Raw genomic sequence first — 15,681 nt, forward strand, 5'->3', positions numbered from 1 at the left:
AACAAGCATTTTATATCATTTACATTTACATTTAGGCATTTGGCAGAGGCTCTTATCCAGAGCGACTTACAAAAAGTGCTTTAATGTTTACAACATTGGATACATACTTACACTGGGTTAACTAGGTTAATAACTAAGTAAGAATTATATCATATTTTGTTAGTTATTTAAGACTAAATGTGTTAATATACCTGGAAAATCATGCACACACAAACTAAAAAAGTTCGCTATTGCTGAGCAGTCAACCTCATGGAAGAAACATGGTCGGAACACATCATGAATGAGCCGGACTGGGGATCACTTAAACGTTTGGTGAAGTTGGCAATGTAATGGCCAAAAGAAATCAGAGCTATGTTAAGCTGTGTGTCCATAAGAAAACCATTTGTTTGATGAGACACATCTGGAAAATGGCTTCAGTTTGCACGAGAGCAAAAAGATTGGACTTGATAAGTCCAGATTGATCCTATTCCAGAAAAATGGGCATGTGGGTAAGAAAGGTGAGCGCATTAATCAATGCACCCATCATGCACTCTACAAGCCTCTGGAGACAGTGTTATGATCTGGGGCCGCTTCAGTTGCTCATAGTCTAGACTCAGCAATGTTATGTCACAATAAAATAAAGTCAGCTAATGACCTGAATGTACCGAATGACCAGGTTATCACATCTGTAGAGTTTTTCTTCCATGTTGACACAGACATATTCCAGGACTCAGAGTGGGAAAGAGTTTTTCTGGGAGCATGAGGAATCTTTTTCAGACATTAACTAGCCACCACATTGTGTGATGTAATCAAAGTCACATAAAATATTTCCCTTGTAGTGTACATAAATACATATGTACGTACAAAATATGCACACATGTCCATGCAAGTTTGTGCAGCTTAAAATAGTGGTGCAAAAATGATTATTATTCAGAGATAATTAAGTAAATAATGAAAAATATTTAAAAAACACATTACTGTTGGTGAAATCTTTGACTCCTTTGTAATTTTCTATTTTATGAACAAATAAGTACAAAAAAACAATGTACATCTTTTTATCACTAGATGGCGACAGTTATGTTTAAACCAGTGGTTCTCAACCTTGTTCCTAGAGGACTCCCATCCTGCATATTTTACATTACATTACAGAATTTGGCAAACACAGTTACCCAAAGAAACTTTGTCATTTCATTAAATAGGGCCTTGTTCATCAGTGGCGGTGGGGTTTAAACTTGTTATCCCCCGATCAGTAGTCCAATTCCTTAACCACTGACCTACCTAGTGTTTTCCTTGCTTGATCACAACCACCTTCCATTAAGTAAAGGCTGTTAATAGGTTGATTAGATAAACCAGGTGTACTAGTGCTGGTAAAACACTAAAACGTGCAGCGTTGTGGTCTTACAGGACCAGAGCTGAGAATCACTGGTTTGAATGATATTCATGGTTTTGCAATGACTTATCACTAGTTAAGAGATAAATATTTACCTGAACACATAAAGCATAGATTATTTCTAGGCAAAGCACTGCAGTGTGCATCATACAGGGTGAAAGCATTACTTTTACCTTATACAAGAAGCTACATATAGGCACTGAGTGTAGGCGTGTGTTTATGTCTGTGCATATACCTTACTGCAATATCATCTTTTCCTGTTTGTGCAGAATTGACTTTAAAAGTGAACGCAAAATGCAAAAAAAAAAAAAAAAAAAAAACATTGTGAAAGAAATACGAGGAAAGCGTGACAGCAAACAATTGAAAAAAAAAAAAACATAAAGCATCCACAATAGATTTCTCAAGTGAATGCAATAAGGATTCATGGGAAATTTAAGCTCTAAACACAACAGGCAGCCTCTGGACAATCGAGCAAGCGAAAAAAGGAAAAAAAAATATCTTTCATGTTTAAGTTTATTTGTTATTGTCCAGAATATCATCGCTGTGCAGAAAAGTTTAACGTATAATTCATATTTCACAAGAAACAGCTGAATGTTTATCCCAGAGCTGGCACACCACAAGGATTCCATGAAAAAATGAAATATTGGAACAATAAACATGGAAAGAAAGAGACGGGAGACTATGTATACAATTACCATAAACTGAGAGAAAAGATGACAATGGGTAATTACTTTATTCATTCATTCTGATGGAGCAATTACAACTGTCCATCTTTAACTCCCAGGACTTGCATGAGAGAGACAAAAGGGGACACTGAAAGAAGGATCTTAGAGAGAGACAGAGCTTAGAGAGAGACACAGAGAGACAGAGCTTAGAGAGGGGCACAGAAACTGTGTCCCTCTCTAAGCTCTGAGGGCATTTATCACTGAGACACAGGGACACAGAGACAGAAAAAAGAGAAAGGGGCACTGAGAGAAAGAGTAAAGTGGACACTGAAAAAAAGAGAATACAGAGACACAGAGCGTGAGAGGAGGGGGGACTAAGGGGATAAAGAAGAGACAGAGACTGACACCTGGTGAAAGAAAAGATCCAGAAAGAGAGACTGAGGAAGAGAGGTGAGATAGAGATTAACATTTAGACAAGGAGAGGAGATTAGCTGGACAGTGAGAGAAAAAAAAGAGAAGGATTGAGACACTGTGAGAAAAAGAAGAGAAACAGAAAGGAGAGACAATGACACCTAGTCAAAGAAAGAAAGAGATAGATAGGCTGATTGGGGGAGAGAGAAGAGATAACGATAAAGTGGAACCATAATAAGAGAAAAGTAAAAAGGGAGACTTTAAAAGGGATTAAAAAAGCAAAGTGAAATAGGGACACAGAGAAAAAGAACAGAAAGGACAACACTGAGAGAAAGAAAAGAAACAGAGAGGGAGACACTAAGGGACAGACAAAAGACAGAGCGGGGCAGCTTGTGGAAAGTAAGTGCTAAAGTGAGACACAGAGAAAGAGGAGACATAAATAATGACACTAAAAGAAATAGAAAAAAATAATGATGTACAGTGAGAGAGTTGATAAAAAGAGAGAATGAGAGGGTTGACAATAAGGGTCAAATAGAAATAGAGATAGAAAGTGGAAAAGAGATACTGAGAAAAAAGTGAGAGTGGTGAAAGAGTGAAGGGAGGGACACTAAGAAACGATAGAACAGGACAGAATAAAAGAGAATGAGAGGAGATACAGAGAGAAGAGACAAAGTGAGAGAGAGAGAAAGAGATGATTTGTAGAGACAAGAATAGAATGAAAAGAGGTTGAGATGGACACTTAAACAGATTTAAGTAGAGAGGGAAGGAGAAAGAGAGATGGGTTAGAAGGTGAATGCAGAAAAATAGGGACAAGAAAAAGAGAAGAAAAAAAAAAAACAGAAGGACCAGATATTGATATACTAGACACACTCCAGAACTGGGTGTGGGGTTTTGGGGGGGCGGGAAGGGCTGGTGGGGTGGAGTTGGGGGGTGTAGGGAGGAGCAGCAGGAGAAAAAGAGGAGAGAAAAAGAAAGAGAGGAAGAAACAAATCAACAGAAAGGAACAACTGAGACACTTCTGCTCTGTGTCTGATGCCCATCAGATAGTGTGTTTTTAAAAAGGATTTGATTCGTTACAGCGGGTTTAAGAGGAGCTTCATCCAGGGCGATGGAGGACAGATGGAGTCAGATGGAAAGACATCATCTGATGAGCAGGAGAGAAGAAGGAACTTTTTAGTTTGAAGCATGAACAATTTAGGAGCGAAGAGGAAACCGATCATCAAAAGAAGGCAACAGGAACCAGGACAAGGCTGGGGCATTTAGAGGAAAAGGTCTGTCTCTGCAGTGTCTGAGTGCACTGGGATTGTCTCTGTTGGGATACTTAGAGAAAGACGTCCGTCCCCGGATGGTATCTAGAAGAAGGGCTTAGTCACCAGGTCGGATTTGGACAGACAGATCTGTCTCTGGGGATATTTTAATAAAGACATCTCTCTTGGGGTTGATGTCTTTCTCAGAGGGTATTTTAGAAATGTTGTCATAGGGGATTGGATAAACAGACTAACCCATGGGGTTATTTGGATAAAGATGTCTTTTTAAGAGGGGGATGAAGATGAAAAGATCTTTTGGTCTGGGGTATTTTAATGAAGAGATCTTTCTCAGGAGGGGTATTAGATAAAGAAGTCATTTTTATGTACCTGGGTGTAGAGTTTTCTTCTCAGGTGGGCTACTTACAGTAGATGAGGATGTCTTTCTGCTGGAGTGGGTATAATGAGAAAAAAGTTCATTTTTAATGCGCTGTTATAAGAAGTGCTCTTTCTTGGGGGTAATTAGAGAAGAAGGTCTCTCTCATGGAATGTTTACATGAGAAGATCTTAAAAATGTTAGATTTATTGATAAAATGAGGTCCCCTTTTCAGTGGGTATTTGAAGGAAGTTTGAGGGCATGGTGTCCATTTGTAGGGCATTTTATATGATGGGGCATTAATAGGAAGAGGTTTTTATTTGATGGGTTTTTTGGGAGAAAGCTGTCACCAAAGAACCACAAAAGCGATCCTTAAGAGAAAGGAATTTAGGTAAAGGGATGTGTTTCATGGGGTTAGTTGGATGATTCTTCAAGACATTTTGGACAATAGGGGTGCTAATGTCTTTTGCATTTAGGATGTTTACTGTAGATAAAAAGGTAACTCCAAGGTACTGGAAGACCTTGAACTCTACGAGATACTGTATTTAGTTTAAAATGATTGTCCTAATGTGGTATTTAGCTTGGCAGATATGTATCTGGGGTAGGTCAAAATTTAAAGGAAAGTACTTGAATGTCTCTAAGGGCTTGCATTTAATTTTTGCAATATTAGTTGTCTCTGGCATGTACAGAGGAAGAGGGACACCAGTGGTGCACCAGTGAGGTATGTTTTTCAGTAGGACACTGTGTGTAGGGTATTTAATTTCTGGGAGATAATTTGAGCCTTGGGTGTTTAAAGGCGGATATTAATTTCTCTGAGGGTAGTTTGAGGAAAGGCTGTATTTAGAGAAGAAGACGGGAGGGATTTCCTACGATATTTCTGATGGAGTATTTAGATGGTCAAATCTGCAACCCAAATCGGACTTGTGTGAGTGTTTAAATGATACAGTTTTTTTTTTTTTTTTGTGATAAGCTTTTAAGGATGACGCCTGTGCCTTTAATAGTATTTTAAAGAAAAGTTTGCATTTGTATTTTATTTTTTTTTTAGGGGAAGTGGTATTTCTCTCTGGGAAAAGGGGTGCTGTGGGGTATTTTGGAATATTTATGTCCAAAAGGTATTTGGTGGATAAAGTTTGTTAAACAGAGATTAATCCTATTTTGAGGAGAAATAATAGGGCAAAGGCCAGTTTTAGGGCAAAGGCCTCTTAAATTTGTACAAATATTTTCATTACTATATCACTTGGCTGTATTTTGAGGATGAAGTTTATTTCTAGGAACTCAGAAGATGAAGCTTGTCTCTCAGGGCTGTTTAGGAGATGTTTCTGGGGTGTTTGTCTCAAGAAATATGCAGAGAAAATATCTGTCATTTAGGGAAATTTAAGAGACAGGAACGTCATGTGGGGAAATCCGTTTTTAGGTATTTAGTAAAAAAAAAAAAAGACTTACTCTAAGGGGCATTTAGAGGACTCACTGTCTCTCTGTGGGCTAATTATTGTCTCCGTATTTCTAGAGCAGATCTATGTTGATCTCTAATGACTAGTTCAGCTTTATTTCTTTAAAGTATGTAGTGAAAGTAGTCTGAATCATAAGGATAGTGTAGAAAAACTTGTCTCTCTCACTGGGGTGATTTTTATCTCCTCGTCTCTGGAGCTGATCTGTCTTTCCTGCCTGGACAGGTTCGTCTTTCTATATGATCCAAATGTGTGCTGTATTTAAGAGCAAAGCTGTCACCGGTAGAATTTTAAAGTTCTGGGAGGTATTTAGTGCAGCGCGTCTTCCTCTTACTAAGGGGTATTCAGGGGACGTTGTGTCTCTCTGTAGGGTAATTCTTATCTTCTCATCTCTGTAGGAGATCTGCTTCTCTGCTGGTTCGACCGGCTCCTATTCCTGAATGGATCATCCTCGACCCGACCACTGACCTTTGACCTCCAAGTGACTTTTTGGGGAACTGACGCAACCAAAACCTTGCCGCTTGTTAAGCAAAGAGCCTCTCGCCTAACAGGTACGATGCAAGAAAATGGTCAAGAAATTTATTTTCTATGAATGATATCAAGGTGTTCTGGGGGGATATATAACAATATGACCACAGAACACCTTGTATTTTGTGTCTTTTTACTAATTATTTACATCTGTGGTTACAGTATAACTTAATATCGCTGTGGGGTATTTGGGAGTGGAGTGTGATGGTGGGGGCAATAAATCTGTCTCGGGTGGTATTTCGTTGGATGTTTTTTTGCTTGTGTAGCTCGATTTTTGGTATCTGCCAGGATGAAACCGGTCCCCACCCTGTTCCTTGGAGTCATCATACCCCATGACAATTGTTTGCAATTCGACCACTGAAAAGTGTGTATGTGTGTTTGTATAAAAGAGAAAGAACGGGAGAGATTTTGAAAATCTGTTTCGTGTCTCCGATCTGGTTCGGGTAACAGATTAAAACCACAATGCTTTCGGATTTTCCCTCTTTAGTAAATGATTCAATTTTGTTATTAACGATTTGATATTTTAGTAAGTAACAAATATGCATCAACGTACCTCTATTCGAGAATGTGTGTCTCAGTGTGTGTAAATTCATGCACAGCTTGACTGGTTATCTGTGTATGACTGAACTAATGGATATTACGTTTATTCAGTGCTGGATATGGCAGCCCCGTCTGCCCACAGTCTCAGCCACAGCTATGCACCGTAACCCTACACACTCCATCAAACTAAGACCATCTGAAAGACTTACACACTCTTTCTTTATTCACTTACACACTGAATCAGACTGAGGAAGGAGATTTGACATGGAGAACATACCCCGGGCATGAGCCTCATCTCTGACACACTGTAGGACTGAGCTGAGTGTTTGAGTTTTAGAATATAACAAGTGGATGCTTTTAATTTTCAACATAGACTTTTCACTGAATTCTAATAGAATAAGCATTGACATCCAGTATAAAAGCATCAAAAATACATTAATTCAGTTTTAAGGTGGTCAAACATGACAGGTCAACTCAGGGAAAAGTTCTTAAAGCAATACTGACTATTTACATTTATTTATTTGGGACATTTAAAAATATTGTGACCGAAATCTCAGATAACCCTACATACTGTTTAAGGTAGGTGTTTAATCTAGAAAAAGATCATTTCAACTTTGTCTAAGGTTAAATTTGCTCATGTGATCCAGTACTGTGAAAAAGTCTTGCACCCCCTTCCATTTTATTATATTAAATAAAATTCAATAAAGTAGATTAAATAAAAGAAATAGGAACAAATGCTTTAATGTGACGGGCCAAAAGATACAGTTTAAAAATTGGTTGTTTACGTAACAACCTAATCAGCAACCTTGTTTCTCCTCCAACCACTCAGCATCACCAGTATCAATAATAATTAATCAGTATAATTAATCACCAGCCTGATCATTTCTCATCATCTCTTTCTCACTTGTTCATGCTGTTCAAGTTAGATGTTTTTATTTTATGCTTGAATGATTCACAGGTCACTGTATGGCATAACAAACAAACAAAAAAAACATTCCTCTGAAACTACTCAGGTACAGGGACTGGTCTGAAAATGAGAGACAAAAAGTCCTTCAGGGAGCCTGGAGAACTATTCCTCAAACTGCAATAATACACAAGAACGTCTATTTCTTTGGAAGCAAAATATTAATAAATAGGGGGGCTCAATACTTTTGCAAAGTACTGCACAGTTTGGTCATAAGACATGGTGCGACACCAAGATTAACAGCGGGAGCAGGATGTGAACGGAAAACATTAGTGTTTCTCATCGTCAATTTCTGGTATCAGTAGGCCAGGAAATAAAAAAGCTACTGCTGTCATGACAACATTGATTTAATAGTTGATGTACTGTCTGCTTTGGCGTCTCTGATACTGCTTCTAGAATTTTTCTCAAGATAAACATTATTATTACTCTTTACTTTGTTGTGATGTGTGAATTACAACCTCATTCTTAGGTGGAAGCCAACACTAACGTCATGGTAGTGTGGTTTTTATCAGATTCCATCTCACTTTAACTACTTACAATTCTGTGGCCAGAACTTCTGGTGCCAAAGTAGACCATCTGTGGAAAACAACAATTATTTACTTATTTTCTCTGGCAAAGGTATACAATACAGAAAAATAAAATAAAATAAAATTGAAACTACTATAAAATATAATATAAATGTATCTCTTTGCCAGATGCAATAAGGATCAGGAACATACTGTAGGAACATACAGGTACCTAGCACAAGGCTGAAGAGTGCTGTAGCTTTTGGATGAGAGTGTTTGTCTCAATAAGAGAGATAAGACAGATCTTTATTAATCATACGGGAACATCCAGTTCTGAAGCAGGTTTAAACAACACAATAACCAGCAGGCATTTGACAGTAAGCATTAAAACTAAAGGACAATCTCCTATAACGATTCTTAGAGCAGTCGACTATTTGTGCGGTTCTAAAATTACTGCTTATTTACACGATAGAAGGTGTAAGAAAAAGCTTCAATATGTCTGCACCTCATGGGTGAAGCCACGGAGTCAACATTGGGGCTACCAAATAAGCCACCAACTTTCCCCAGACACCCCCCATATATATATGTATGAGAGGCATTGCCATGAAGTGCAGATATTTTTCACTATTCATTTTCACTAAATATTCACTTATCGCCTTCCTTCTTCTTGCTCATTAAAAAAATATTAATTGTGATTAACAGCTGACTTTTACATATACAGTACAATTCAATTACATTCAAATTCATATGGACTTTCTGACAAATACCACATCAACATGTTGTAATTATTATTATTATTATTATTATTATTATTATTATTTGTAAAGTTTAGTTATGATTATTATTTAATTTGCTAACTATTGATTCAGATGGTTTTGCATGACTGCCTGTTGTAGCAGAGCAATTTTGATTTTACTATATTTATATTATTATGTTGTAATTTTAAACATATTTCAATATTGGCGCGTCCCCCCAGTATATATTATAATTACAGCCTTACTGCATATTACACAATACATTCAAAAGGCTGATTAATGAAGCAAACTACTTAGTATGTAATACTCACGATACCAAAGCATGTTCAGGGGAAACAGCAATGGCTTGGGTGTGTAGTAAGCAGGAATTGAAAGATTTCCCCAGATCTTTTAGGGCTGTGTGAGTCACATCTTTATCTGATTGGCATGTTACATGACTTTGACGGCAACTGGGATATCACCCTTAATATGTATACAGTACCATACACTACGCTGGAGCTACAGTAATGCCACATCCATATCTGTCAATGACATACACATAAATGTACTGAACCTTATGTGAAGTTTAGTGACAAATTCCACTTTTCTTAGGCTATTCTGCACTTCATTAAGGGCAGTAGTGGCTCAATCTGTGGGTTACTGGGTTACTGATCAGAAGGTCATAGGTTCAAGCCCCAGCACCGCCAAGTTGCTCCAGTGGCGCTGTATCCTGTCTGAGCCCAGATTCCTACAGTAACTGGGATATGTGGGGGGGAAATAATTTCAATGTGCTGTAAGGTATATATAACAAATAATTGAATCTTAATTAAGCATCATTACATCGTTACATCAATATTAAATATTTGTTCCTTATCAAAACACAAAAACATTCACATTTCAAGATACTTTGCGTTCATTCTTCTTTTCCATTTTCAGTTTGTTTGTATAAATTGCCCTCAATGCAAAAAGCTACATGTTTTGTCATAAGCCTGAGATTAAGGCAGCTGCACTGGCATCAGCGCTAGTCTGAGCAGCTCTAAGCTCTAAGAGGAGATAATTACATGGTGGAAGGATTAAGTCTAACTCTTGTTGATGCTTTTTTTTTTTTCCATTACTTGCTAATTCAGTTTGTTATTCGTCTGCATGTGTGTATGCGTACTTGTTGAAAAGCACTCAAGTGCTCATACCACTTATTATTTGCGGTTTTGCTTCAAAGTGTTTTTATGTTCGCCCTGCATGTGTTATGCCAGTATGCCAGTAATAGGAGCTCGGAAGTGCTAACTCGCATGCTGGTATCAGCTCTTGGAGATGTGGGTTGTGTGCACGTGCGTAGGACATGCTGGTATTTGCGGCTTGTGGTTTCCAAGCTGTAAAAAGTCAAATGGTTCCTGGTAATGAATTTCCGCTGGGTTTGTGCTTAGCGTCGTATGTGTTTATTATCATGCGTAATTTAAATAGAAGAGATCATTTAGTTCACTTTGTTTTATACTTTGTTATATTGAATTTTCTGACAGTCCTGCCAGCAACAATGCCGGGATATAAAGGTGAAGCTTACACCATGGAAAAAAGCGTTAAATTTCGTACCCTAACTGTAGATCTAAAAGCTTTGCTGTGGAGCTTTTAAAACCTTGCAAAGTTAAATGAAAGTTTGATGGAGCAGGTATTAAGATACTTAAAGGAGGATGCTAAGTGCATGGCTAATGAAAATGAACCTGACCCGTTAGTCTGTGCTTAAGTGGAAAGCGATCTTAAAATTAGCTGCCTTGTCACAATCCATTTTTATATTATGATTAGCCAAAAAAGTTCTTATTAAACTTAACACAGACTGGATCAGGCAGAACACTGCATGCATTTGTAGCATTTGGCAGACACTCTTATCAAGAGCAATGCACATTTATCACACTACACATAAGAGCCTTGCTCAAGGGCTGAACAGGTTTTGAACCTGGGACTTTCTTCCCCCTGCCTCATTTCAAACTACATATACTGACATGTGGAAGAATTAAAAGTATATTTCCTTTTTTTTTTTATTTGCATTGCTTCACTCATAAGCTAGCATTAACAAAATGTACATTTAACATTTAAATATAAAATATAATATAAAATAAAACTTTATACTGTATATTTTCCCCTTTCACACTGTGAAAATTGACATTTACAGAAGACTTCAAACACAGGACAGTGATGAGACTCCTAGCCCTTATTACTCTTGTAATACATTTGAAATAAGTTTTAAAGCACATTCAGTTAGTGGAACGCTTCATCCTTCAAAATCTACAGATAACTTTTCAGGAAGTTGTGAAAGAGTTGCATCGGTCTGTGGTGCAAGACATTTCCACCTGTTTCGGGCCATTACAGGAGTTCCTGGGAGGCCAGAGTTTAAGCAGGCAGTCCGATCAAGGCTACTGAGAAAACTTTCTACTTTGATGGTGTCCAAGCACTAGTGAAACACTTCAATCTAAACCTCGGTGCTTGACCTGAATGACTTTCCCTGGAAGAGAACCTTGATGACCTTGATGACTCGATAAAACGTGCACAAGGGCTAATTAACTCATAAAAAGTCTATAAAAGACCCCCAGTGTCTCGCTGTGGTTTGTGTGTGTGTGAGGAGTCACTGCTAAACTTCCCACGTCCGGCTGTAATATCCTTCATATGGTGCTCTCTCTCTTTCTCTCTCTCTCTCTCTCAGACTGTTTATGTGTCCGTGGCATATCTCGGCGCTGGTGTAAGCAAAGCTCTAATTATTTTCCCCTTTCACGCCACAGACAGAAAAGATCACTTCCTGCTGATCTCACGGTTCCAAGGCTGGCCGGCTTTGATGGGTGCTCGTGTTTATTGGCACTGGGAACGCTGGGGCTTCTGAGGGAGTAAACAGCATTAATGCTGACTGAGGCATGGAATGAAGACACAGCTGATTAATTGGATGCTGCTGTGGTTTGCGACTGGAATATTTCACCCAAAAACCTTTTGACTGATCAAAGCACACTCAAGATTTCCTTATGGGGTTTATTAATGGGACCGTGATGTTTTTTTTTTGTTTTTTTTTAAACACTGCTGGTATTTAAATTAAGTTCAGAGAATCTAATGGTTAAAACCTAACTTTATGTGCCTGTGGCTGATAACATTAGCATTAGCATTAACAATAGCAAGGTCAAGGTTAAATAATGCTACAAGGTCAAATGTATTACTTTATCACTTTAATTTATGCTGTATTACATTGTATTCACAATCTGCCCAAATGATACATAAATCTTAATGTTAACTTGCTTTTTTAAACATTTCTGGCGGCTGGTATTTAAATTCCTGTAAAGATTTTGTTTTTTCAGTTTTGTTTTTCATGGCAACATAGGTGAAGGTATCCAATAAATTGTTCCTCCTTTTTTCCAAAAGCAGGGAAAGCCATAACCTAGAACAAGGGGGTTGTTTCTAGTATTTAATACCAACAGGCAGAGCAAAGTCTTTTTTTTAACCACTAATCATAAGATGCACTGGAGTTTATACAGATCTGGCCTTTAAAAATGCACGTTTTCGGAAAAGGGATCCCGCGACTTCCTGCGGCAAGCTGTGAAAATGCCCTTCAATACCTGTAGGGGGCAGTCGTGTTTCAGTCTAAAGTATTGTGTATCTACTGAAGCCGAAAAATGTTATGTCTCTTAGGCGCCCATTGACGGCAAGCGACAGAGCTCAGAAACGTGTCAAGCTCAAACTGTTATGTATTTATTCTTCATTTTCATTTAGAATTATTATTAGTAGTAGTAGTCCTCCGAATTTATTATTATTGTAACGCACCCGTTATTATTGTAACTATGCAAATCATGGGTTAGAAAGATAATTAGATTTAAAAATGATTTGTCCGTTCGCAATTATTTTTTTCAAAAATGACTTTTTATTTGGTATTTATCATTATTTTCCTTGATGAAATTACCACTGACATCATCCTTCAAAATTTTTTAAAAGAATCTCAAAACTTTAAAGACAATAACAGAGCAGGATAAAAAAAAAAAAAAAAGGTAGTCAAAAGTTAAAGAATCAATTAATGTGTGGTGTGATAAAGTTATCTTAGTGGTAGCATAAGAAGGCATAAAACTGCTTGACATTTACAGAAGACGGTCCAGTGATGAGTCTCTTAGATAAAGTAAAACATTTCGTTGGTGCAAACGGTTTAAAAAAGGCTTCCATGATTACGATTCTGGCCGAGGTTGAAGCCCACTAAGTCCACCGATGTCTCTTCCATAAACATTCAGCGAGTGAACACTCCGTGAACATTCAGCCTGATCCTTAAAAATCGATGGATAACTTTTCACTTGCAGACGAGACGCATCTGTCTGTGTTAAACTGCACACACAATCATTCACCAACACCACTTGCATGTTACGGGAACTCAGCTGGGAGTTATTCCTAAAATGTTACTTTTTTGTTTGTTACTTTTTATTTTTATTTTTATGACATCACAATTTCCATTCATAATTAACCATTTATAGTTATACTATAAGTTGTAGAGCGTGGACAAAGCGAATACTACAATTAAAGTCTTCGTACTCTCCCTTCAGGAAACTTCATCAAATAAATTTTTGTTTAATTTTTTTTTTACAAATAAACAACAACAACAAAAAAAATGTTGTATTTATGTGCAGCATATGTTGTAAGAATCTGTGATTTTCCTTCCAGTTGAAATGACTGTTGAAGTTTCTCTTCAATAAATAAATAAATGAATAAATGAATAAATGAATAAATACAGCCATCTGACCAAACAGAAATGAGAACGAAAATGTGAGCTGGTATTAAGTTAAATGTTGAAGTTAAAAAAAAAAAAAAAAAGTTTTGTGAAAAGGCAACTTTTTTCTTTTTTACTTTTTGATTGAGTAGATAAAGACTGACGAATGCTAATTAGCAATGTGTTCCAGATGTTCAGTTCATAAAAGCAAAATGCAGCTTCACCAGAGTTTTTAAGGATTATATGTGGGATATAGAGAGGGTTAGCACTGAATGCTATGCAATTTAAAACTCGTTTTAAAATGATGTATTTAATGCTAAGAAAATGAAACCAATGCATAGTCCATGAACTTCAACTTAAAGTCCTAGGGGGTTCTAATCACTTCTTTCTTTGTTTCTCAGGAGAATGTTCTGGAAACTGGCCTTACCTGCCATCCTGGCCTGCACACTCTGTGCATCCATGGAAAACAAGAGGCAGCGCCCAAGAGGCTCCATCCCGTCCCCTTACAAGCTCAAAGGCAACGAGCTGTTGTCTTCGTCTTCCATCACACTTTCATCCCTGTCTCAGCAACCTCCATCAAAGCGGCACAAAGGCAAACAGGAAGTGCTCCTGTCGAGTCGCGAGGCGCTGGTGGTGACTGAGCGGAAGTACCTGAAGAGTGACTGGTGTAAAACACAGCCGCTGAGGCAGACTGTTAGCCAGGAGGGATGCGTGAGCCAAACCATCATCAACCACTTCTGCTACGGCCAGTGCAATTCATTTTACATCCCGCGGCATCTGGCCCCCGAGAAAGGACGCCATGGTCGGAAACGGGCTCCGAAGCCCAACCACGGTGCTTCCTTCCAGTCCTGCGCTTTTTGCAAACCTCACCGGATCTCCACATTCACTGTACGGCTTCACTGTCCCAGGTTACAGCCACCGTACCGGCATCTAAAGGTCCAGCGAATTAAGGAATGCAGGTGCATGTCGGTTAGCGTCAATGACTCTCACTGACCGAGAAGGATAGTCGGAAAACAGTTCTCAATACAACAAACTGAGCCTGTTTTTATTGACATCTACGTAGATGGATATAATTCAGACAATTCAATTTACTTTTTTAATTCCTAGACATGCTCTATCTTGGAAACCAAATTTTTTTTATTATAACACGTTGGTGATGTGAACAACTCTTCTCAAAGGGAACATGGTATAAAGCCTATGGACTCATGAACTTTGGAGTATGAAGTTCACAAGAAATGAGATGAGATTTGACTCAATGACGGTTTAAATTAACAATATAATTATTTTGCAATAAATACTGGAAATATTGTGCTGCCAAACCTCCATCTTGGATCACTTTATTCCAACAGAAGACTGGTCAAACCAAATTCATGTCATGGCAAAGTCTGTACTTTGGTGACATAAAACAAAAGAACATTGTAATAAACATGCGGATTTCAGGATACGGGATTCATCCTGATGGACATGCTGCAGCTGTGAAACCAAAAATAGTGGGATGAGATTCTGTTTATTGTACCACTACCCGGCACCTTGGACTAATTTTGGGGCCAACGTGTATATTGTACACCGATATGATTGATCAGACAGTTTTTTTTAAATATAAAAATAAAAAATGACAATTGCTGGAAAAATAGCAATACTTGTACACATATACATATATTGGAATTTATTACAGTTTTTTTTTATTTACAAAATACAGATATATTCAAAAACTTTATATAAACACATCTGTCATTGTATATTGTACAGAAAACTGTATGTTTCAGTAAAAACTAATCTGAAATTATTTACATGGACTTCTGGTTTGGTTTCTTGACACAACAACAATAATTGCCACTATTTTAGCAATTATTCCATAAAAGACTTTTCCAGTGTTTTGCAGTCATGTTCTTTCAACCATACTGTAAGTACTTTACAGAAAGATTTTTGATGCTCTTTGTTGATAACAGTGTCGTATCTTGACTATTAACTCGATCTTAAAAACTGTTTTAACAGTGAGTTAATTTAGGCTTAAAATAAAAATAATCTGCAGTAGAGCTGCAACAAAGACAATGTTAACACATTGGGTTCGTGGTGTGTTCGAAACATAATTGATATCTTTACAAAACATGTATTCTATTTGGAAATTGTTTTTTTTATTTTTTTTTAAAAAAAGAACAAAGCTAAGCTTACTATAATAATT

At 37.5% G+C, this 15,681-nt stretch overlaps 1 protein-coding gene across 2 annotated transcripts; it reads left to right on the plus strand.

The window, feature by feature from the left end:
- The first annotated feature begins 3,447 nt into the window (after positions 1-3,447).
- grem2a (gremlin 2, DAN family BMP antagonist a) lies at positions 3,448-15,285 on the plus strand. 2 transcript variants are annotated; one of them, XM_053509376.1, is made up of 3 exons: positions 3,448-3,716; positions 5,912-6,064; positions 13,901-15,285. In XM_053509376.1, the coding sequence occupies exon 3, from the start codon at positions 13,905-13,907 to the stop codon at positions 14,490-14,492; it is 588 nt and encodes a 195-aa protein (XP_053365351.1). In that variant the 5' UTR covers positions 3,448-3,716; positions 5,912-6,064; positions 13,901-13,904; the 3' UTR covers positions 14,493-15,285. The 2 variants fall into 2 exon arrangements, with proteins under 2 accessions (XP_053365351.1, XP_053365352.1); XM_053509377.1 differs by lacking the exon at positions 3,448-3,716 and adding an exon at positions 4,919-4,990.
- The last annotated feature ends 396 nt before the right edge of the window (positions 15,286-15,681 follow it).

The sequence above is a fragment of the Clarias gariepinus genome, chromosome 13 (assembly GCF_024256425.1).
Source record: "Clarias gariepinus isolate MV-2021 ecotype Netherlands chromosome 13, CGAR_prim_01v2, whole genome shotgun sequence".
NCBI lineage: Eukaryota > Metazoa > Chordata > Actinopteri > Siluriformes > Clariidae > Clarias > Clarias gariepinus.

What these genes read in the sequence shown, in the direction of transcription:
- grem2a (XM_053509376.1), top strand. Translation starts at nt 13,905, where the DNA reads ATGTTCTGGAAACTGGCCTTACCTGCCATCCTGGCCTGCACACTCTGT.